This window comes from Halictus rubicundus, chromosome 6, assembly GCF_050948215.1.
Source record: "Halictus rubicundus isolate RS-2024b chromosome 6, iyHalRubi1_principal, whole genome shotgun sequence".
Taxonomy (NCBI): Eukaryota; Metazoa; Arthropoda; class Insecta; order Hymenoptera; family Halictidae; genus Halictus; species Halictus rubicundus.
The window spans coordinates 8,737,150-8,759,999 of NC_135154.1; the positions used below are offsets into that span (position 1 = coordinate 8,737,150).

At 43.4% G+C, this 22,850-nt stretch overlaps 2 protein-coding genes across 8 annotated transcripts in view; both read right to left on the bottom strand.

Moving 5' to 3' along the window:
* The window catches only part of Cher (filamin A protein cher), a 66,401-nt gene extending 63,682 nt beyond the window's left edge, over positions 1-2,719 (bottom strand). Inside the window, exon 1 of one of the 2 annotated variants that reach the window (XM_076789791.1) lies at positions 2,476-2,719. The gene's annotated coding sequence lies outside the window, so the exon portion shown is untranslated. The remainder of the gene's footprint in view (positions 1-2,475) is intronic. The other variant, XM_076789792.1, reaches the window with a different exon arrangement.
* A 7,702-nt stretch (positions 2,720-10,421) lies between these two features.
* The window catches only part of Wge (BAH domain and coiled-coil containing protein winged eye), a 153,044-nt gene continuing 140,615 nt past the window's right edge, over positions 10,422-22,850 (bottom strand). For 4 of the 6 annotated variants that reach the window (XM_076789790.1, XM_076789788.1, XM_076789785.1 and 1 more), the window contains 10 exons: positions 20,695-21,486; positions 18,482-20,514; positions 17,932-18,220; positions 17,262-17,471; positions 16,361-16,675; positions 15,423-15,857; positions 14,730-14,958; positions 14,032-14,452; positions 13,359-13,899; positions 10,422-12,534 (listed from right to left, as the gene is read on the bottom strand). In XM_076789790.1, coding sequence (XP_076645905.1) covers positions 12,322-12,534; positions 13,359-13,899; positions 14,032-14,452; positions 14,730-14,958; positions 15,423-15,857; positions 16,361-16,675; positions 17,262-17,471; positions 17,932-18,220; positions 18,482-20,514; positions 20,695-21,486 — 5,478 coding nt within the window. In that variant the 3' untranslated portion in view covers positions 10,422-12,321. The remainder of the gene's footprint in view (positions 12,535-13,358; positions 13,900-14,031; positions 14,453-14,729; positions 14,959-15,422; positions 15,858-16,360; positions 16,676-17,261; positions 17,472-17,931; positions 18,221-18,481; positions 20,515-20,694; positions 21,487-22,850) is intronic. The other 2 variants (XM_076789789.1, XM_076789787.1) reach the window with 1 other exon arrangement.

Consider the following 22,850-nt stretch of genomic DNA (forward strand, 5'->3'; position numbering starts at 1 on the left):
ATTCTATTCAGTGCATACAGGGTTGGTAGTAACATACTCTTGTATAATGAACCACATAAACTATTGCGTGTGAAGCAGTACAGAAAATTATTAAAAGGGAAATTAATTTTCATTCAGCTCCTGCTTCTTACAAAATTTTAATTTTGCTAACAAACAACTTTTGCTACTAAAGCTTTCTTTCATCTACGAAAACAACGGAGGTGAAACCTGTATAGTTGACAACAATGTCAACATGTGTGTTTCAGTGTTTTGCGTTTGATCTACCCATTTGTGGTAAAAATGAGTATGTGCAACTTAAAGTGGTAAATAGATAAAACAAATTTAAGAACATCATTAGTTTCAGTCTCAGTAATTATCAAAATTTTCGAAGAAAGAAATTTGGCTCCTGTGCATTCTAATCAATACAAAGAGTTTTTTATTTCGCGCAAAGATCCGCAGTCCTGTTATGACAGTCTCTAAAATCAGTCTCAGTAATTATTAAAATTATCGAGGAAAGAAATTTTGCTCCTGTGCATTCTAATCAATGCAAAAAAATTTTTATTTCGCAGAAAGATCCGCAGTCCTGTTATGACAGTCTCTAAATTCAGTCCCAGTCATTATTAAAATTATCGAGGAAAGAAATTTGGCTCCTGTGCATTCTAATCAATGCAAAAAAATTTTTATTTCGCAGAAAGATCCGCAGTCCCGTTATGACAGTCTCTAAAATCAGTCTCAGTAATTATTAAAATTATCGAGGAAAGGGCTCCTGTGCATTCTAATCAATGCAAAAAATTTTTTATTTCGCAGAAAGATCCGCAGTCCTGTTATGACAGTCTTTAAAATTGTCTTGAAGTGGTCGTAGGCAGGCTCGTTCATCTCGCAGCCAGAAGAGTGATGAATCTGAATTTCATATTATTTTGAGGAGGACTTTTACTAGGAATATAGATGAGTCATGTCCAAGTGGAGGCTTCTCGAGCAAGAGAGCTGCCCTGCGAGGTTCGGATAGCGATCCAGGGCCGAAGTGGCAAAACTATAAAAGGGTAGAAAATTGTATCGTCGTGTATTCGCGAGGCTTGCAGAGGAGGTCTAGTAGAGCGGAGGGGTCGCACGCAGGCAGCGTTCGCGACAATGCCTGACTCATAGATTACCCCACCGCGAGAGACTCTGGTTCTTGAAGAGCGTGGCTTGCTCAGCGCGTTGCTCTTGGCTCTCCGTTCCCCGAACCTGGCTCGTACAACCGCGCCGGCTTGCTACACGCCTGATCTAGACCTTCTCTTACACGATTTCGATTTAGTATAGCATTCCCCGCACCTCGTTGTCGGAAGTCGACAGTTTTGTCACCGGATACACGAGGCTCGGACGCTTTTAGGGGATACTCCGGTGAATGGGTCCGAACAATCGAAATTATTTTTGCATGTGTCGAGAGCACAGTGTTTGGACAACGTGCTCCCAAAATTTTAGAATCGCTGCGGAGGGAGTACCGAAATTGCAGGTCGTTTTGGGTGACGCATCAGAGGTCGGCCTTGAAGAGAATTAAAAAGTATCTCTTCAAGTATAGCTATCGTTGGTTCCACAATCATGGCGAAATATATATATATTTTTTTATAATTTTTACACCCTCTCAAAGACAAGGTCGGAGAAATTGAAACTTTTAAATTCAAAGTGCCGCCATCTTTTCAATTTTCTGTTGTATCAATTTACTAGTATACCAAATAAAAGTCAGTTGGATCTTTTTACTTCATGGCAACGTTAAGTTTCACACTTTCTGTCGCAAATCTGATTACTTTTCAACAAAAAATTTTGTGATCACCCATTAACGACAAGTAGGTATAGGCGAAAGCTTATGGTAACATAAGACATGTAATTTTTGTTCAGCCATAAATTATGGAATGTTTTAACTAAAATCTGAAGAAATTGTTTCATTATCTAAAACTTTCCTTTCCTCGGTTTCCAGTTAAAACGTCGTGGACTCGAAGTAAAATTATAATGGTTGTAACAGGAGAGTTATGCGAAACGTAAACACCCCCTCCGCAGTGACGACAAGTTACAGGACACCCCGTATATTCACGCATAACAGTGATGTAATAGAGTATGTAAGCTTTTTGAAATAAGACTGCAGATCACCTCATGAATCGAAAATTTATAGAATATTGTTAGACTGCAACAAGGCGTAAAATTATCGTTAAAGACTCATATCTGTGTCATATTAATCGAGAACTGTCTCCAAGCAAATCGACACCAAGATTTTTCATTGAACAGTGATTAAAACAATAATCAATAAAAAGAAAGACAAACGATTCACAGGCGTCTATGAAATTTATGAACTGTGAATTTATTGTATATAGGTAAATGTTTGTAGTCGGACGAAAATGACATCGCAACGAAGCGTGTGTTGTACTCGTAGCAACAAGTTCAACGAAATAAAATCTGCCTCGTGGAAACAAGTAAAACACGTATGAATATATTTTCTTTTTCTCCAAAGCTGAGGATAACTACCTTTTTCACAAAACGAAAGAAAAACTTGCAGTTACGTTGAACGCGTTGCACAACGTATTTTCCTCCTTGTAGAGTCAGTATAGCCGGGGGGTACACTACTCGCACTGTTCCACGGAGCACCGTAACACAAAAAGCGTAGAACACACGGGGGTTGAACGACAGTAGAAAGAGAAACAAGTTTCCCAACTATTCAATGCAGTTTACAAAGGTTTACTGACGTTTACCGCCGCCGAATTTGGAAGAGAGGGAAAAGCGGTACCGAACGAACTCCGAGAATAGTTCACCATCCCCTCGTCTTCAACAATCCCCCCACTCCACGGACCCGAACTATATATACATGCTGTTGTACACGACGAGTTTTGTCTGTTCCTCTACTTATTCTTTTATTCGGCCGTCAACTCTACGATTTATAGCCGGGATTTATAATCTTTGCATCCGCGTCACCTTTTTTTTTCTTCCCTCCCCCTTCCTCTTGCGCAACCCGCGTAATTTAAGAGTACCTAGATATAGATTGCAACCGTAACGCAGAGAGCTTTACGCGTGCACGCCGACTTTGATAGCAGTTCGATATTATTCCCGAGCAATTCTCGACAAATCGATTATCGTGGACAACCGATGCGGCCGTAGAGTAATTATAATTAACTCCGTGCCGTGTGCTCGGGGTGCATAGTTCTCGTCTCATAGCCGTTGCCAAAAGACACGGTTGGTGAAAGTAGAGATAATCGTTTTGTCATTAATTGTTGGTACCGGATTGTTATATCGGATTCTTAATCGGAGTGTTCAATCTTGGATTCGGACGAGATCGCGTGTAATTGCTACTTCAATAAATTTATCAAATTATTTATCGGATTATCGCAACTTGATTGTTTGCTGTTTCACTACTCTTGTTGTTCAAGATTTTTAATTTTTGTTTACGCTCTTTGGGTACCTGCTGTTCGGTAGATCGTGTTGTAAACTTCATTGTATTGTGCCTGCTATTGTGGACGTCATTATACAGGGTGTCACCGGTCTGACGGTGGCAAGCTGAAAGGAGGTGAATCCACGTGTAAAAATAAGTCGAAAACACGCAACAACATTTTTTCTTTTGACCTCTCGATTTCGCGAAAATCTAGAATGCAGCGTGCTATGCAGTAGAAACCGTCTGACGCGTCTGATCATGACCAACCAATTCTACTTCCTGCACGTAACGGAAGCACGCGCGCCGTTAAACTCGCTTTTCTCGTAAATGAGGCGCCAAGCGAGAAAATGTTACACCTTTAATCGATTTATTTTTACATGTAAAATCATCCGGCTGTATCACCCATCCGCCCACATACTGACTGCACACTTCTATGAATTCATTGTGACCGCCTCTCATTTTAAATTTAATTTCGTGACAAAGTAGCTACGATTTTGTGTTTGCGGAACTTTCAGTATGAAATTTTCTGGCAGAATAGTCTGTACTGGCACAATATTTTGCAAAATTTACACAACACTGTATTAAACGATTTTTCTTAATCGTTGTGTTCACACACTGAATATTATTTTCGCGTACCCGAAACAATGTCACTGTAAAAGTAGGTTTACTGTTCAAGTTTCATAAATTAATTTTCTACACTGTGGCTCTGATACTTTAACGTAAATTACAGCAGTAAATAGATGAAATTAAATTGAAAATGTAAATTAAATTAAATTCATGAGTAGACTGCAGATTTTAAGCGTGTACGCCAAAAACGGAACAAAAAGTTTGAAGTGAAAGAATTTAGGAACGCTGGTATAATAATTTTAACTCGTTAAAGATAATAAGGGCTCGTTAAGGATAAGAGGACTTTATCTTGCATAAATATCTGCAGCGCATTGAAGTTCCGAGTTAGCGTAACGAGGTGTAACAATAAATGTGCGCATGCTTCGACGAACGACGCGTTCGAAGTTCCCTCTCGTTGCGTTTCAATTGCATCGGCGATCTATAGTTGTTGCTCGATCTGAAAGAATGTCACCAAGGATTGGAATAAGTCTGGCCAGCCTGTAACGGAGTCCTCAATGACAATGGCATTTATTTCAACTGTTTCCAACATAAATACGTGAATCTTGTTTGTTACCGAGTAGATAGAAAAAAAAAAGGAATTCGAACCGAAGCGCACTTGCCGACGGGGGAGAAAATGGTTTCCTCGCCTGACAATACTGTTAGAAAACAAAGCGAAACTAAAGAATTAAGAAAAAAAAACAAAAAAAAAAACAATATACCACTATGTACATGTACATTTAACGCAGTGCATTTTTTTTTTCATCAGCATTTACAATTCGCCGCAATGTTCTTCTGTGTCCTCCGTTTTAGCATATTTCAGCGAGACATCAGAAACTCGTGTACACTTTCTATTACAAGCATCAAACCGAGACTCGGTTTACAATACACGCATACACATGCACGCCCGCACGCACGCACGCCACTTACCCATACAAAAGTCGCGTAGGAAAATATAAACGAAATTCAACTGTATCTCTCTTTGTTTTATCTTGCGAAATCTTGCGTATTTTTTTTGTCTTGTGTTCTTTTCTTTGTTTCTTTCTTTCATCTTTTTTCATTTTTTTGTTCTCAGACTTTTGGGTTCGAAACAGTCGCGCTCTTTGAAGATCCCCTTGACGTTTTTTTTTTTCTTCTCTACAGCATCTCGCGCAGTTTACGATTTTTTCTTCCACCTTTCTCTCTCTCTCTCGTTTACCATCGTATATGTATATATATATATTTTTCACTTATATATATCTATATATAGATATTCTTTTTTTGACATTTCATGTGCTGCTTTTATTCGTTTTTTTTTTGTTTGTTTGTTTGTTTGTTTAGCTTACTATAACTTACTCGCGTCGTCGCTCCGTTATCTCGCGTTCGCGGTCATCTACGTATTTGTTAGATCGACTATCCCGCGACTCGTTAATTCTCCGTTAATAAAATATAGAACAATTTCGATTTTCTCTAGAATAAAATATTCCTCTTTTCCATCTTTGTCTTCTGTGTTTTGTGTTTTCTCGCACACCCCCGTTTTAAGTGTCATCCGCGCATACCTTACCACGTAGAACTATACATATTACAGGTCCGCCGTTTGTTTCGTTTTCTAAACGCTAAACTATCGCAGTCCGCCGCATCGTCGTCGTCGTCGTGCACGCGTGTCAATTCGCGTGCGAACAATTAGATACAAATGGCAATAAATCGAGTACGCAATCTGACGGAAAAAAAAAAAGAAACGGTCCGCCCCGCGGGGCTCCGCTTTTTCATGGTGTGTCGTTGGATCGACGAAATGCTCGTGTCTCCTCTTAAACAAAGAAATCTGCCCGGGAAAATGTCAGTGTCCGGAGCATCGGTGAAAGAGAGTGAAAGTGACAGAGAAAGAGAGGAGATACAACAGACAATCTTCCGACGACGAACGCAGAAACGCGAACCTTTCGTCCATCCTTTAACCGCTCCCTGCAATCGCAACTTTTACAGGTTACCCTCACGCGCAGAGCTGGGTACGTTTTAAATAAAACGTGTCTTTAAATGGTAATTGAAACCTGGCTGATGAACCTGGCGGAACTGTTTTTACAGTGTACTTGTAAATTATAGAAAAACATTTCCCAGGAGAACTAAGAACGTTTTTAGTTTATTTTTACACTGAGAATGCAGATTTCTAAAATAGAAAGAAACGTACACATTCGGGAAGACTGATTTTTTAGTTAATTGAGGCAATTTTCTCTCGCCTCTGAATTTCACACCTAATGTGTCTGCGTACAAAATTATTTGAAAATTTTCACTGTACAAGAGGGTCAGTAAATTAATTAGATGCACCCTCATTTAATTTTTGTTTCGAGAGAGGTAAGCCTTTACCAATCACAAATAACATACAAAGTTCCATTATACAAATAAGGACAGAAACACTTATCTCTAATAACTATTCAGAATTCATACTGAAAAACACATGATTCGAATATATACATTAAACATACTTGTTAAAATTAGTATTTCAGATACTTTCAATAATACGAATAATCTGAAATTAATCAAAATTTGGGAAATATTACGAAAATATTTCTATCTCTCATTTCAAACGAATATCTTTTAAATTCATAAAAAGAATTGTAATACTAAAGGAAAAACTAGACATACTTTCAAAATCAATATTCCATATAATACAATTTGGGAAATACTCTCCGAGGATATTTCAATTTTTTAGTTCGAAATGCGATTGTACCCAGCACTGCTTACACAGCGGCTCGACTAGCACGAACGGTCTACGCTTATCTCCTAGAAAAATGTCTCACCGAGTCTCGAATCTCGAATCTGCCAGAACAGAGGGAATCACGGTTCAGATGTCTTAACTCGAAGGACACGTCGTCTATTCTTCCAGAAGCGACCGTGTAACTCTCCGGGACGCGGCTCGATTCCACGAAGAGATTTCTCGAGAAGAAAGAAGTGTCGGTGCGAGATGTATCGGTGTTCGTCTCGTCGCTCCCGAGACCGATCCGACGAATCAAGAGTATGTACAAAATGTCTTCGAGCCAACGAAACGTCCAAGGATCCGATCGTGCTCGTTAGAGGCTCGTTAGAGCCACAGCCTAATCGATACGCGGTATCAGCTGCTTGCAAATTAACCCATCAAGGCCCAGCATTTAACGCAACATTTGCAAAATCTTTTTCCGGAGAATTTTTACTAACGAATCCTAGTGTTCATATTGCAGTCGTTAAGTGTACTGATTAATTCGTGACCTCGTCTTCGGAAATTTGTTGGAGTATTTACATAGTGATCAATCAATTTTGTCTTAAATTATGAGAAGTCAGTTTTATATATTTTCATAGTGTATATCTCGTCAAAAGGGTAAGTATTTTACCTATGTATTTTACGGTTATTGTAAGTTATCTTATTTATCAGAGAAGATTGAAAATTTCACTCGAAGCATTTGTATGCTTTTCCGTGTGATTTGATAAGGAAGAAATAATTACATACGTAAAAATCGTTTTATTAGCCAGGGGCTTAATGGGTTAATGGGGATCCTTCTCGCACAGAATCAACGAAAATATGTCTGTGCGCGAGGGGGAATTTGTTTGCATTAATTATTTCGCCGCTGAGAGCACGGACTCGGTTACCAAGTCTGTTACCGAGAAACTCGGTAATTGTTTACCAGAAGGGACCATCAATTTCAATGATCTTTTGATGCTATCAACCTCAACATTCTCAACAACTTCTTCGAAAGAGTCCTTCGAGAATATTTTCGACATTACGATTCGCATTATAATTCACGAAGCTCGGGGTTAGGCCTGAGTTAGTTTTCAAATCGAACTCAATTTCATAACTAAAAATCGTGTACTACGAAGGAAAAGCATAAGCGAGAATGAATCTTTCGCCCATCCACTTAATCCAAACAAATGTGAACGTATCAGAAAAATTGGAAATATGTACAATGTCAAATAAAAAAAAAAGAGAATGTCAAATACAGTGAGTGATCAAATTATTCCCAATACGAAAACCATATTTCTTATCCGAGTATTGTTAAATTCGCAATTAGCGGTACTCTATGAGCAAATAATAATTATTCAGTGTAGCAAGGTTTCCATGAAAAAATTGATTATTTTAGTATAAAATTGTCCATGTAAGCAGCTGTAACGATTCCATCATCCACTGTACGTGCATGAGAAACAATTGTTCAGAATATTGAGCTTGAGAAGATACTCGACGATCATTGAAATCGATCAATCACGCAATTTCGCGAATACCTTCGAACCGACAGCATCGTTTCCGCAACAGATCGCACGAGCGCTTCAAAAATCTCACTACGGCGCTGATAATCGACGAAACGTTCCGGCGCGGAGCCGTTTAGAGTGATTAGCCATTAATACGTTATCGCCTACGCACCGATCCATACTCTAGATTCTAGATATGATTCCTTTGGACCGGTATACTTCCGTTTCGCTTCATTCGTCGAAGAAAAATCGCCGAGCGGAAGGCTAGATCCGCGGCGCGGTACAGGTAAATTCGATCGGGTCGTGTATAAAAAAACGATCGAGGACACCGACATTTCCTTAGATACTATACCTAGTCTACGTATATTTACAAATCTACAAGCGAACATGCCTCCTCTACGTTGTGTCTACGCGTAAGCTGCTTCTCACAGAACCGAAGCGTCGAGGATAAGTCAGTATAAGGTGATTCCCCAGGGAAACGACGAAAATACTAGAGGCGCGCGAGAACTCGGGCCGGGTCGGGCCGGAAATTGTTTTAGTCAAATCGGGATACCCGACAAATTGGAAGTATTCGCAAGAATACGCGCTGATTTGAATTTTCGCACTTCTCGCCTCGTTACACACTATGCGCGATCAATAATCGATTTTTCGAATGTATCTCGTGAGAAAAAAATGTCGGGATTGCCGGAGCAAATTTGATCGATCCAATCGCGAACTGAGATCGTATATTCTTGGAATACATTAAACAATTTCAGTTCGCGGTCCCGTTGAATGAAGCTCGTCGAGAAATTTCGAGAATCCCGACCCGGCCCGACATTTTCGGGCTCCCGCACAGCTCTACAAAATACCATGGAAATATACAGAGACCGTGCATGGCGTGCGCGATCGATACTGGCTAGAGAAGGCGATCTATCGATCTGTCGCCCCGGATATCGGCGACGAATTGATCTCGTCGCGTCGGCGTGCGATGAACGATCGCTTACAGTAGAAACGGAGATCGTGATCTATCGGAGACCGATGTCCGCGTCCATGGGACACCGTGGAGTGATCGCACGCGTTCACGACGCACAAGTAAGTAAGTACCTTTATCGTCGTCGCCGAAACCGCATGGCCGATTATTGTAACTGCAGTTTGTACTAAGATCGTGCCTCGTCCCGTTCCGAGCAGCAGATAAAATCCTGTTCTCGGCAGCGATCGTCGCGCAAACCAAAAAGGACAAGGGCGTGGCCTTGACGAAACAGGGAATCGATCGAGGATCGCGATCGAGCGCCGTCCTCTCGAGTCAACACAGTACAATTCGTATCTTCCCTTTCCGGCATGGAAGGTCCCCTGAATTCGGAGAAAGCAAGCTCGCCGGGGGAGCTTATGGCGATTTGCGAAAGTATTCGAACGCTTATGTTTGCGGATTTCGACCCTTTGTCCTGACAATTTTTTCCGAGGTCCCCCTATAAGCGTTTTATTTACAACGTACTTCAATAGACGGTCCCTTGATCGGTACTGATTTTAAACAATGTTTTTCTAACAACCCCCTATAGTTTTAACTGTTTTATTTAGTATTATTTATTTATAGATACTTTTGTGTTTTAATAATCTGCGATAGCCTATCTCCGTAGAAATTGCTCCAAATGATTATCCTCGGTTTTGTACAATTATTAAACATCGCTTTGTATCATGCCAATCTCAAGCGTTTACGTTATGCATACATGAGCTTATGAATTTCAGTGTACAGTTCAATTGTTCAGTTCTCTAGCTAGAAGTACTTCGTAATGTCGTGGATTATTGAAACACGGAAGTAGTTACAACTTTGGAACAAGGTCAAATAGAAACACAGTTTTATATGAGCTTTTTCTCATTGCTTTTGTGTACACTCTGCTTTACGAATCCTGTCAAGATCCAACTTCTCGCTTGTCCTCTTTCGAACGCGTTTTGAGTTTATTCCATGCGACACTGCATGGTTTTCAGAAGAAATTTTTACAAACAATGCCAACTCAACATTTTCTGTATAATTTAATCGATAACGTCTCCTGAATTTCCCAATTGAGAATACACAATTCGTTTGCTCAAAAACCGCAAAAATAATCGTCCAGATACTTTCGCGAGCCACTATGATGAGAAGACCTTGACGCTAACGAGTTCCGCCGTTGTCTAATCCCGAATAGAGGTGCGACTATCGATGAATGTCAATAACATCCAACTGATTAAGCTCTAATAATTCCATTTAGAATTGTTATGTGAAGAAAGAGTTTCTTAAGCTTCCTTTTTATACAGCACAATAGACTTCCAGCGAATAAAGTGTTCAATTCGATCGAAGCTTCTACGTTTTTGTATCTCACAGGTTTGCCCTAACCGCGTAAAATCCGTAGTCGAGATATAACTAACTTAACGCGTTGCACCTCGGCCGCTTCTATGCAGTTTAACAATAATATCGACACATCGTCAGGTATAAATAAGACAGTCGACAATTTATCGACAATTTATCAACAATCGACAGCAACACCTCTGCCTCAGGATCGACGGTTTGGGAACAATAAGCGCGTAGCCCACGAACAGGTTGTGCGTAGCACCTAGTCAGCTCCACCGGTCCTGTTTCCCTTGCATTGTTGAGAAATAAAACGAGAAGGACACCTGCTCGCATCACAATCGATCTATCATCCCCTAAATCCTACGAGAAACCAATTACACCTGTCACTCGACAAGCCAGTAGCTCCCTCTACGCGCAACCGCGCCCTACGCTCGTGATTGGTCGCGCGCCGGCCACTTAGCGGAAGCGCCCGCCCCTGGAGCCCCGGAAGTCGCTCGCTTATCGAGCGACCATTGTGTATCAAGACCAGGGAAAGAATCGAAGGGACACGAGCAGGCGATTCTTAATCTAAGTACATATACTGGTATCCCTGTGTGTATGTGTTGGTGTGTATTTGCGTGGAACGCGAGAGTATTGAATAAGGTCTCTATTTGGAAAACCTGGGGGCCTCGAAAATCCTGGTAGCTCGTTCTCCTCGGTCTAAAGAGATCCAGGAGAATTCCCGTGGGAATCTCCTCTCGCTCGTCGTTCGTTTCTTGAGGGTTTCCGGACGATACTTGTATTATTAAACACGGGTCTAACGATTAACAATTAGAGGCGAGTCTCTTTCGTAGTTAGATACTTAACGTTTATGTACAACATCCATATATAGACTCTATGCATGTATAGTATATACACAGTCAATAAAACATTCTCAATTCCGAGAGGAGTCTTCTCTCGTAGATTCTCTCGCGTCGTCGTAATGCCGCTCGGTATACTTATTGCATCTCTCCTATACAGAATTGTTATACACGCCGTCTCCTGCGCTCTCGAGAACGGTCTTGCCATCGGTGCGCATTCACCGGTAACCGCAGAAAAGACAGAGAGTCCCCTTTTCGGTTTTGAATTCTGTTACACAAGGCACAAGCCTCCTGCTTACTCGGCCGTCTCGATCGGGCGTGCCCGTATATAAAACTATCACAATACCAGGCCAAGTCTGATATATACCTCTTGAACAACGAAACAACTCGTCATTGCACTTGTCTGTTGTTTGTCTTATCGCTCTCCCGCTAATCGTAACAACGAACCGGGAACACGGGGACCCGTGTTCATTCGACAATGATTCACCGGCGAAAGAAAAATAAGCTCGACACGTTCGGACGCGAACGCGCATGAAAGACGCAAGATAAACTATTCGAATCAACAACCGGTTCTCGCGGCTTCGAGAATCTCGATCAACGGTGCCACGCATTCCCCCGGAAATCGGTTAAATGCAAATCAACGGCCGCAACAACGTAGAGAGATTAGGGGAAAGTAAGATGTACCGTTCACAATGCGGTAATAAATAATGCTTGTGCCTTGTGGTCGAAACCCGCGGGGTTCCGTCAAAAGTACAATCGAAGCTGTTTTGTTCGTTGAAAACGTTCCATCCCTCCGACGAACGGCTTTCGTTTGCGAAATTCGTCGCCGCTCGAATCATCATCATCCATCCCGTCCATTCGCCCCGAAAGCGTGTTGCTTCGCTGCAAACCGTAAGTTCCCAACTGTGCTGGTTAAACGCGACCACGGCGTTTCATAGTTATTTCGCAGTATTCGATCAGGTTGCTGACGGCAATTAAGTAACACCCGTTAGCTTAATCGTCAGCTTTAGCTGTTCTCAAACAACCCCCGGTTGCATAGTCAAGAGGTACGTGGTGGGGTCGTAGTCACCGGCCAAATAATACATGTCGTTATTGTCGTAGATCGTTAGGTACCTGTGCGGTTCTTTACCTAGCTTATCCGTATATTCTTCCAGCGGTAGCACCTCGCATTTGTGAGAGATTGTCTGTACGTCGTTCTCGTCCATGTGGGGGGACTCGAACAGCGCGCCCTGGGACAGTGAGAAAGTTGCGTTACTTCTTATACAGCCATGAAACAGTTAACGTTAAAGATGCGGAACTCGTCGACGCGATGGGTCCTCAGAGTTCTCTTTTTACAGTTACGATAATGTCTCTATATTCGACCACAGTGATATTTGAACACTTTTTAAAGATTGGACGTTTAAGTTCAAAACAGTTTAAGAATATCAATGTTAACACGTTCGCGCAGGCGCGTACCACCGGTAACTCACACTCGAGAGTGTCAACTCCATGTTAAAAAGTGTACACGAATTGTAGTTACTTTTCGATCGTTAGATATGGTGCCAGCACAGTAGCGCCCCGCGCATGCGCGCAATTCAAGATGGCACCCCGCTAAATTTTGGAGCGCTTGGCGTCGTTCAATTCAGTCAAACTGAACATCCCGCACCAAACAAATTGAAAAAAATATGCCAGCGTCGGTTTCCCCACTTCCAGATAAAATTTGACCTATCAGGTAAACATTCAAAGTTTCGAGTGGACACCTGAAAGATATAATTGTATGTGGAACTGAGAAAACAGATTCAACAGCGAGCGAAGAATGCGATTACATGTAAGTAAGACGTTAGTACACTTGAAAATTTAAATAATGAAAATTTAATGTGTACTAATTGAAAGGAAGTAAATAATGATTACGAGCGCCGCCCCACGGCGAGAAACACAAACAGCAGCGCCGGCGTGAACGTGTTAATCTCAACGGAGTATTATAAATTAAGAAATATATAACGCAAAATTGAATAGATCAAAGCGCGATCTGACATGTACCAAGTAAATGTTGCGTAAAAAGAACAGTTCTTACCGGGTATTTCAAGTTTGTGGGACACCCAACCGTCTCCTCGGGATGATAAAACCACTTGACCTTGACAATCATGTTGGAACTGGAAGTTTCCCACATGGATTCGATGCGCCCAATGTAGGGTCTGTCCGGTCTACCGGTCGATAAAAATACTGCACTGTCGCCGATTTGAATAGTTTCGCTTCCGCGTTGAATGGCCTTGAAGAATTGCTTCTTGGCCCTCCCTTTAGCACCACGTCGCCTGTAGCCTTTCCCGGCCCAACCCCATAACTGCCTGGCAGGTAGGAACGCGGCCATTTTACTGCGACTCTCCACGGACTCCTGCCGCTCGCGAATTTTCGTCTTCTTGTCCGACTTTTTCGGCTTTTCGTGTTTCTCTTCGCGAACAGATTCCTTGATCTGCTCTACAGGAGCAACTTCAACGATCTCTTCTTGAGGTATCGGTTCCTCCTCGGTTGCTACTTCGTCGTTTTCGACCGTAGTCACTGCTGCCTCTCTTACTACTTCTTCCTCGCTCTTCTGGCTGCAGCAGCTCTCTCCGCCACTGGAAAATTGTTTAAAGACAACGCATGAACGATATGGAAATATTCTCTATATTAATATATTTATCTAGTATTATTTTTTAACCCAAGGGTATTATATTATATGCACTCTGTAACTTAACAGAAGAACAAACCTGATATGACTCCCATCGCTATGGCTGCTGCTCTGGTGGCTATGTTTGTGCTTGTGCTTTCGGTGTTTCCTATGCCTGTGTTTCCTGTGTTCGTCGCAGCATTTGTGCTTCCTGTGCTTCTTCTTCCCCTCTTGAGCCTCCTGCAGCCTCTTCAACTTGTCCCTCCTCCTCTTCTTCATGCGTTTCCTTTCGCGATATTCCTCCTGATCTTTCGCGTCGACGTCGTCGGATTTGTGTCGTTCCAGCGACTGACCATCCGACGAAGAGACGTAGCAACATGTTGTGGAGGTGACAGTCTGCACTGCGTTGTTTGCGTTCAATGAAGAGGCTTGCATGGTGCTGGACGAACGCTTGTCGTCCGTGGACACGGACGTCTGTCTTCGACGTTTGCCCAGTGACAACAACGGATTTGGATCGTACTCTACAATGCGAAATTCAATCAGTTAGACAGCAATTCATGAAGGCAAAATGTGTGCAGAAATGAAAACTTCCAATGCGTTAGAGAATGTTTTAGTCCACATGAAAACTTACAGAGTCTATCGAGTATCAGGTTGTAAAATATGTTCAAGTGCATGTTAAATTAAGTCGAAACCGTCTGTAGTAAACGATTTCATAATTGATTGATTGTATTAATTCAGTGCACCGTTGCAATGTACTTTCTGCACGAAATAAATGAATACAAAGTTGCAGATGCGTACCGACAACTGGGTAGTCAGGTTGCAACAATCTGATGTCGTCCAAAGGGATTCTCCCGCTATCGCCGTCGTCGAACTCCACGCTGACGAATTTCTCATCGAGCTCTGGGTCCGGTTCCGTCGGTTCCACGGAAGTGCCCGGATACAAGCACCGATATTGCTGGCTCCAATAAGCGCAAAGTCTTGTGCCAGGTGGTAACTCTTTCGCCGAAGCAGGACAGACTTCTACGATCTGTGACCAGCAAGAGCACACATAGTCAAACTTCAACTCATTCCTGCTCCTGTATCATACCAGATTCAACGTTGACTTGTTCTACTGATTTATATTACAGTTACCGTTGATGCCACAGTTACTTCTTGCATCGAATAGTGCAATTATCTTAAATACATTAGCAAGCTGCATGATTTATTAATTATATATTATAGTTGAGTGATTAAATTGTTAGAGTTACTTGCATAGATTAAGAATTTGACTTTGGTACAGTCACTTGTTAAATGGAAACCTTGTTACACTTAATTCTTTCTACTAAACTGCGAATTTTATGCATTTATGGTCAAAATGAGTAGGTCAAATATGAAACAGTAAAAACACTGTCGCAAGTTCTGAAATCAAGAATCCTTTGGACATCGAAGGGTGTTTCGACGAAACTTGTTTTCTAGCGAAAAGAACGGATGAATGAATCGACGTTAATTTACCGCGTCTTGCAGAATCTCCTCCCTGGAATGGATGTGAGGTCTATTGCCTCGTTCGCCGTCCAGCGTGATAGCATAAACGTCGGGAGCCTGAACGGCGTTCAACCTCCCGGCATAAAATAGCCCGCCCATCGCCGTGAGAACCCTCAGCTGGTCAATGGCCAAGTGCGACGACGTTAATTTGCACTTGTTGACGACTTCCGGCTTCTCCGGCTTCTCGGTCTTCTCGGGCTTCTCGGCCTTCGCGGCTTTCGCGCATTCCTTGCACTCTTTGCACTCGACCGATTTCCGGCGTTTCGACTCCTTCCTCTCCCTGTCGCTCGACTTGTGCCGCGATGGCGACGACGAGCTCGACTTTCGCTTCTTCTTCTTCGACTTCTCATGGTGGCTTCGCTCTATCTCATTCTCGACCGTCTCTGTCGCCTCCACCGGAACTTCCTAAAACGATCAAACTTATATTATGATAAAATATTAAAATATTATAAAATACACGTATGATAAAATTTATATTATTTATTAATCATGAAATACAGAAATAAATTTGTTGAATAGTTCCTCGTCAATTGAAAATACTGGGACCCGTCGAGCAAACTGAAAATTTATATAATGAGTAATAATTAAATAAATTAACTTTATATTACCACTCTTATTTACATTTATTCTCATTTTGTAAAGGGGTTCAACTGTTCTGGAAATTATTAATACTAAGGAAAACGTGCAAATAAATATGCACAGTAAAAGCTTATGAGAAAGTGGTACTTTTTAGTATGCTTCTTAATCTTAATAAATAAAATCAAGGTCCGAAGCGTTTACGAATTAATTGCGTTCAGTTTGGTATACGCTACTGCATCGTAGGAACGAGTGGTTATTATACTGATTCATTTTTGCAGCAGGCAAACACTGCCAGCCGTATAAGCTGTTGCTTCCTGTTGCTACGTTACCTTTATTGGTTCCTGTGCGACAGGTTCAGGCAACACGTTCTCCATAACGCTGTTAGATTCGTCGTCTTCCCAAGTTTTCACCTTCACTTCCGTTTTCAGCTTTGACTTTATTTTGCTCTGTTTCTCCAGCTTCAGCTCTTGACTCAATTTCGCTTTCTCCGCGACTATCGAGCTTATCACGTTCTTGTTGTGCAGAGGCGTTTCTTTGACGGGTTTTGGTTTCAATTTTCCGGACTTGTGGTTCTTCGTCGAGGATTTCATCGTGGAGATCACGCCCTTGAAGGGCAACGGTGTGTACGAAGCCTTGCTCACGTACTGCAAAGAAATTGTTTCAATTGCAGAAAAACCATTATGCGCACCGTGGCCTGTTTCTCGAAAGGAAGGATCTGAAGTACACCGGTGATCACAATTGAATTATAAAAATTTATGCAAATCTGTATTTTCCTAAGAAATATCAAGAAATTTCACAACATTAATGTTTTCTGGAAATTCGAAGTAAAATGAAGCTGCATGAAATTCTAATAAATCACTAACCAAATAAATTATTTGAACATATTTGTACGATATAGACGCCATAATTGTGATAATTGTCATCCACACGAGACTCATTAAATAATGGTAACTAGAGTGGAGTGTATAACTAGTTTAATAATTCAAATTTGATTTTAATAATCTGTTTGTTTTTCGTAGGTAATATTTTTAGTAAATAACGACGTTTAATGTAAGTAAGGTACTGCAAATTTTTATGTGATATACAATGCGATAAATGCTGTATTTTTGTAACCATGTAAAAATTGTTTTACAGTATAAGCGTCCAAAATATGGCACATTAATTATGATCACCGGTGCACTTCAAACGTCTTCCTTCGAGAAGCATCTTACACTCTCAAAATTAGCTTACCTTGGTCTGAAGGTGTCTGTTCTTCGACGACAAGACATAGCCCACCAGCGAGCTCTTGTTTTTGGGTTTCTTTGCAACAATCGTCTCCGTTAAGTGTCTCACGCTTCCGGATGTGCACATCAGCTTCCTGGGCCGACCGACTTTCCGTTTCTTCGAAGCGGAACTCGAACTTGCCACAGTTGGTGCCGGTGACGAGGTGTCGTACCCCAGCTGGAAATACATTACCATAATTTATTTAAATATCGTAAAATCAGTAATGTGCATTAAACGAATAATTGAAGACATCGGTGCAAAAATACAATAGTACAATTTTACTGAAAAATAGACTTTCTCGGTTATTTTTTGTTTTATGAATTTACGACAAAATAACTTTAAAATAGTAAGAAGATTAAATAAATTTAAGAATGTCGATATATTATTTTAAATCTATTAAAATTTTAAAGAAAGAAAGAACTTTCTCTTTTTGGTTTCTATTTCCTGCAGTTGACGCAGGGAATTTTTAGTTTTCATAAAAATATTTAAAGATATTTCTTAACGTTGAAGTGAATATGCGAATTGCACGAAATTCGCGCGACACTAATGTTAACATGATACCTAAATTGTAATTCTAAACCGAATCCAATTGGAACGGATTTGTAGGGGCTCTAGCATGATAGCAACAGTAACTCACCCCTCCGGTGCTTTTCTCGTCGTCGTCCTGCGGCGTTTTGTTCGATGGTAGAACAGTAATCGGCGAGGCGACTGGCGGGACGGGGATCGGAATGCTTGGTATACTGTCCAACAGTTTAATGTGACTTCTTGGCTCACCCAGTTTCACCAAATTTACGTTGCATCTGGGCATAGCTAGGACAGTCGAGGGCAATGGCGGTGGTGTTCCATCCAACGAGTGCGCCGGCGATTTCTGCGGTGAAGATATGGGCTCCAGCATCGGTGGTGAAGCGAGTGGCCCGTGATCCGAACTGTAAATTATCAGAAAATTATCAATCTCATTAACTCATTTGAAGTCACCTTCAGTTTTTTAAACAGAATTCCCAATACTTTTTCACGAGTTCAGATAAAGCACTAAACTCTACGTAAAAAATATATTATACCAAACACTAATTATTAATTTTAAATGGTATAACACTTTTTTGCGCAGAATTTGGTGTTTCATCCGAATCCGGGAGAAAAATATTCGGCATAAGAAAGTGAAACAACAAAAACCAGATTACAGATTTTACCTCGAAGAGTGGCTCTTCTTCCTCGGTCTGCCAGGACTCTTTTTCTCCTCCTTCTTCGGGGTGAGCTTAGACAGCTCCTTCTGCTTCTCCCTATACTGCCTCTGAATGTCCGCCAGCCTAACCCTCATGTCCAGCTCCATGGCGTCCATGTTCGGCCAATCTGCATCGTTATCCATGTGACCCTTTCGCGCGATGAACTTCTTCGCGTCCAATTTGGCCTGCAAATTCCTGTAATCATGGCAATCACGATATTCCCCTGCGGACAGTCTTCTGCTCATATCTCTGTTACTGCCATCCATCTCTTCTGCATCCTCCGCAGCTTCCTTGTGATACGACTCCATATCAGAGTCCGACATAGTATCCCCCACACTCTCTCTCTGACAGTACACTCCGTTCCTCTGGTATCGATCATAGGCTACGTCAAATTCGTCGAATGCCTCGTTGCTCTCGTAATCGGAGTTCTTGAAGGAACCGTTCCGGTCAACGGCATTCTCTTTGATCGTTTCCTCATCTTCCTCATCGACCTCTTCGCTTCTCTCCGAGAAGTCTATGCTCCTCTTAGTCTTCTTCTTCGCCCTGAAGATCACCTCGTCCTGCAGACTCTCCGCTCTCTGCTTATCGTCGTAACTGACGTCACACTTCGCCTCATCGTTCTCGAGCTCCGCGTCGCTCTTGAACCTCTTGGAGCTCTGGTTGCTCTCAGCATCAGTTTGCACGTACTTCCTCTTATCCTGAGCGGATCCCCCCTCGCTCCCATGATGACCGATCCTCCCTAAATTCAACAGCAACCTACCAGCACGAGATATCTCCTCTGAACTCTCCAGGTTCAACTTCCTAGGCACCTTGTCGCCGACCTCCTCCATGAACCTCTGCTCCGCCAGAGCACACAACAAACCCAACGGACTGTCCACGTTGTTATTGTTATTATTATTGCTCTCTCCGTGAGGAGAAATCAAGTTAGCCCTGACAGGCGATTTCTCAAGGTCGTCAGACATAGAATTGTTCTGGGTGTCCGGCTTCAGGTGCTCCAGCTGCTCGATGCTGTTCGAGAGCAACTCCAAACCACTAATATCAACGGCGAGCCTCTGTTTAGGGTTCGCCCGAGGCTTCGTGCTTTGATTGTCTGATTCGTACGCGTCTTCTGGGACCCTCCGGTGCTTCTTCGGGGTGAGAACGTCGTTGTCGAAGCACTTGACCTCCTCCAGATTGCAAGCAACGACGGAAGAGCTTTGCTCCTTCTTCACAATCGGCTCGCTGCTGTCGGCTTGCTTGATGTTGTTGTTGTTGCTCCTGGTGTCGTTGTTGTTGTCGTTTAAGAAGAACTCTCTGGACAGGATCAGCTTGTTCACCGACGTTGCGGTCTCCGTTGTGGGGGAGCACTTGAACTGATCCTGCTGCGTGTGGCTCGCGGAGCCGTTCACCTCAGGTGCAGGGTCTTCAGGGTTCTTCGGAACCTCGTGACTGTCGAACTGCACGTTCTCGCAGGACTTCAGGATGTGCTTCTTCAGACCGTTCTCCAGCTTCCTCGGCGTTGGTTCGGATTGCCTCTGCGACCCCACGTTGTTCGCAGGCTTCTCCTTCGTGGTCTCCTCGATCCTCTGAGGCGCTGTCTCTTGCAGGGCCGCGGCCGCGTTTTTCTTCAGCTTCTCGACCACGTTCTCGATACCAGGATGTGATTTTTCTACCGAATGCCTCTTCGGCTTCTCCAAAGTCGCAGCCTCGCAGTTGTACGCGTACTCGTCGTACGCCGACTCTTCAGCTTCTTGCTTCACCACCACCTTCTCGGCTTCGTGCTCCTCGCAGTCGATGTTCGGCATGTCGAATGATTTCACGCTGATCTGTGGTCGACCATGGGCTGCATGATCGTCTTCGTTTTTACTACAATTGTCACGGTTCGAATTGTCGAATGGCATCTTTGACTCGCTCGACTCTTCTGCTGGCTTCTGAGACTCTTCGGGGGGCTCCGTCGACACGAAACTGATGGGCATGTGGGTCTCCGGCGCCTCCGCTTCTTCGGGTTTGGATGCTTCAGCCTGGAAGATGTGGAGGGCTATGGTTTATCTTTGTGCGAAATAAAGATTTGATGCATCAATTGTGAGAAACAGGGGCGAAAAGTTCTTTCTCTCTTCAGGGTTGTACTACTTTAAATAGGACCAAGCATAGCAATTTCAATACTATCCTCGATTAAAAATATCAAACAGCAAGAACCTCACCTCGAACTTCTCCGCCACCTGGGTGTCCTCTTCAGCATCCTGTTCTGCAGCAGCGTCCGCCGCGTAGCTCCTCTTCCTCTCCTTGTGCCGGTCCAGCGGATGATCCCTCCTCCTCCCAAAGAACTCGAGGTTCTCGTGAAAGCTGTCGCAATTCTCCTCCGTGATCTCGATGATCCTCGGCCCGCTCCTGATGTCCCTGCAACTCATCTCATCCTCCTCGTCGCCCTCCTCGTCCACGTGACCTCTGGTCTCGTGAGGCCTTTTCGCGTGCCTGACCACGTGCTCGATGGTCCTGTCAATCGCGGTGACGCTCCTGCACTCCTTCGTGACCGAGTACTTCGGGCAGTCAATCATGTTGATGACGGTGTTCTCCCCTTTGTCCACCTTGCCGACGAAGTTGCAAACCGTCGGATTGACGGTTGTCGTGGTGGTGGTCGTGATCCGGACGACGTTGCAGAGCTTTTCCGGCGCGGGTGCAACGACCTCGAAATTCGTCAGGTTCGTCAGGTTCGTCGCCGTCGCGGACAGGTTGGTCGGGTTCAGTGCCTGGCAAGGACTCATTATGCCACTCTGCTCCTGTTTAACGCTCGTGGCCGACTCCGCTGGTTGCAACAGCGCCGGTGGATCCGGATCTTCCGTTTCCGGCGCGTCCGTCTGGTTCGAGGCATCTTGGACACCGACGATCGCTGGGACCACTTCCGGCGGCTCGATCGCGTGGATCGTGGTCACTTCCGGCGGCGGCGTTAGACAGGAGACCGGAGACGTTGCCTTAGACAAAAACGAATTTCGCTGCTACGCGCAGGATATTCGGGAATGAAATTCGGTACGCTCAAGCGACGCGCACCGCCAACGGAGTTTGTCGAAGGTGTCAGCGAACGAGCGAGCCACTATTCACCGGGCTATTCTGGTTTTGAACTCTCGGCGCCGTTCGTTTCTTTAACCTCTTCGGCACTGTACGCCACTACAGTGGCTTCCGTGGAAAGCGTCAATTTGAACGGTAACGCCATTATAGTGGCTTCCGTGGAAAACGTCAGCTTGAACGGTAACGCCACTATAGTGGTTTCCATGGAAAGTGTCAGTTTGAACGGTACGAACCACTATAGCGGTTTCCGTGGAAAGCGTCAGCTTGAACGGTAACGCCACTATAGTGGTTTTCGTGGAAAGCGTCGGTTTGAACGGTAACGCCACTATAGTGGTTTCCATGGAAAGTGTCAGTTTGAACGGTACGAACCACTATAGCGGTTTCCGTGGAAAGCGTCAGCTTGAACGGTAACGCCACTATAGTGGTTTCCATGGAAAGTGTCAGTTTGAACGGTACGAACCACTATAGCGGTTTCCGTGGAAAGCGTCAGCTTGAACGGTAACGCCACTATAGTGGTTTTCGTGGAAAGCGTCGGTTTGAACGGTAACGCCACTATAGTGGTTTCCATGGAAAGTGTCAGTTTGAACGGTACGAACCACTATAGCGGTTTCCGTGGAAAGCGTCAGCTTGAACGGTAACGCCACTATAGTGGTTTCCATGGAAAGTGTCAGTTTGAACGGTACGAACCACTGTAGCGGTTTCCGTGGAAAGCGTCAGCTTGAACGGTAACGCCACTATAGTGGTTTCCATGGAAAGTGTCAGTTTGAACGGTACGCCACTATAGCGGTTTCCGTGGAAACCGTGAGTTTGAACGGTATGAACCACTATAGTGGCTTTAGTGCCTTCTGCGGCCAGGCGCGCCGTACCTGGGAGATAGAGTCGCGGACAATCGCGCCGTACTTAAGAGATTAAGTATTCCTGAGCACAAAAGGATTCAGATATTTAAAAATTAAAAAATCGCATTCAAAACCAGAATACGCAGGACGCCGGCCGCTCTTTACACAAATGGTGTTTATTGACAAAATAATACGACACACGACGACGAAGCGTTAGCTAAGCGTTTGCGTCTACACGTGCTCACGTTCGTGCTTCAGTCCCGTGTCAAACACGGTGATTCTGGCATCGACGTCACAAACGATTGAAATCATGCATTTTCATGGATACGAAGACGTAAATACCGCGATAGCGTAATAAAATATAGCTTGCGACTACTCTGTTCTAAGAAAATGGCGTAGATAGTGGAACGAGGAAAGTATAGGGTGGATGACACATGTTTATCTCTGGCTAATGCAAG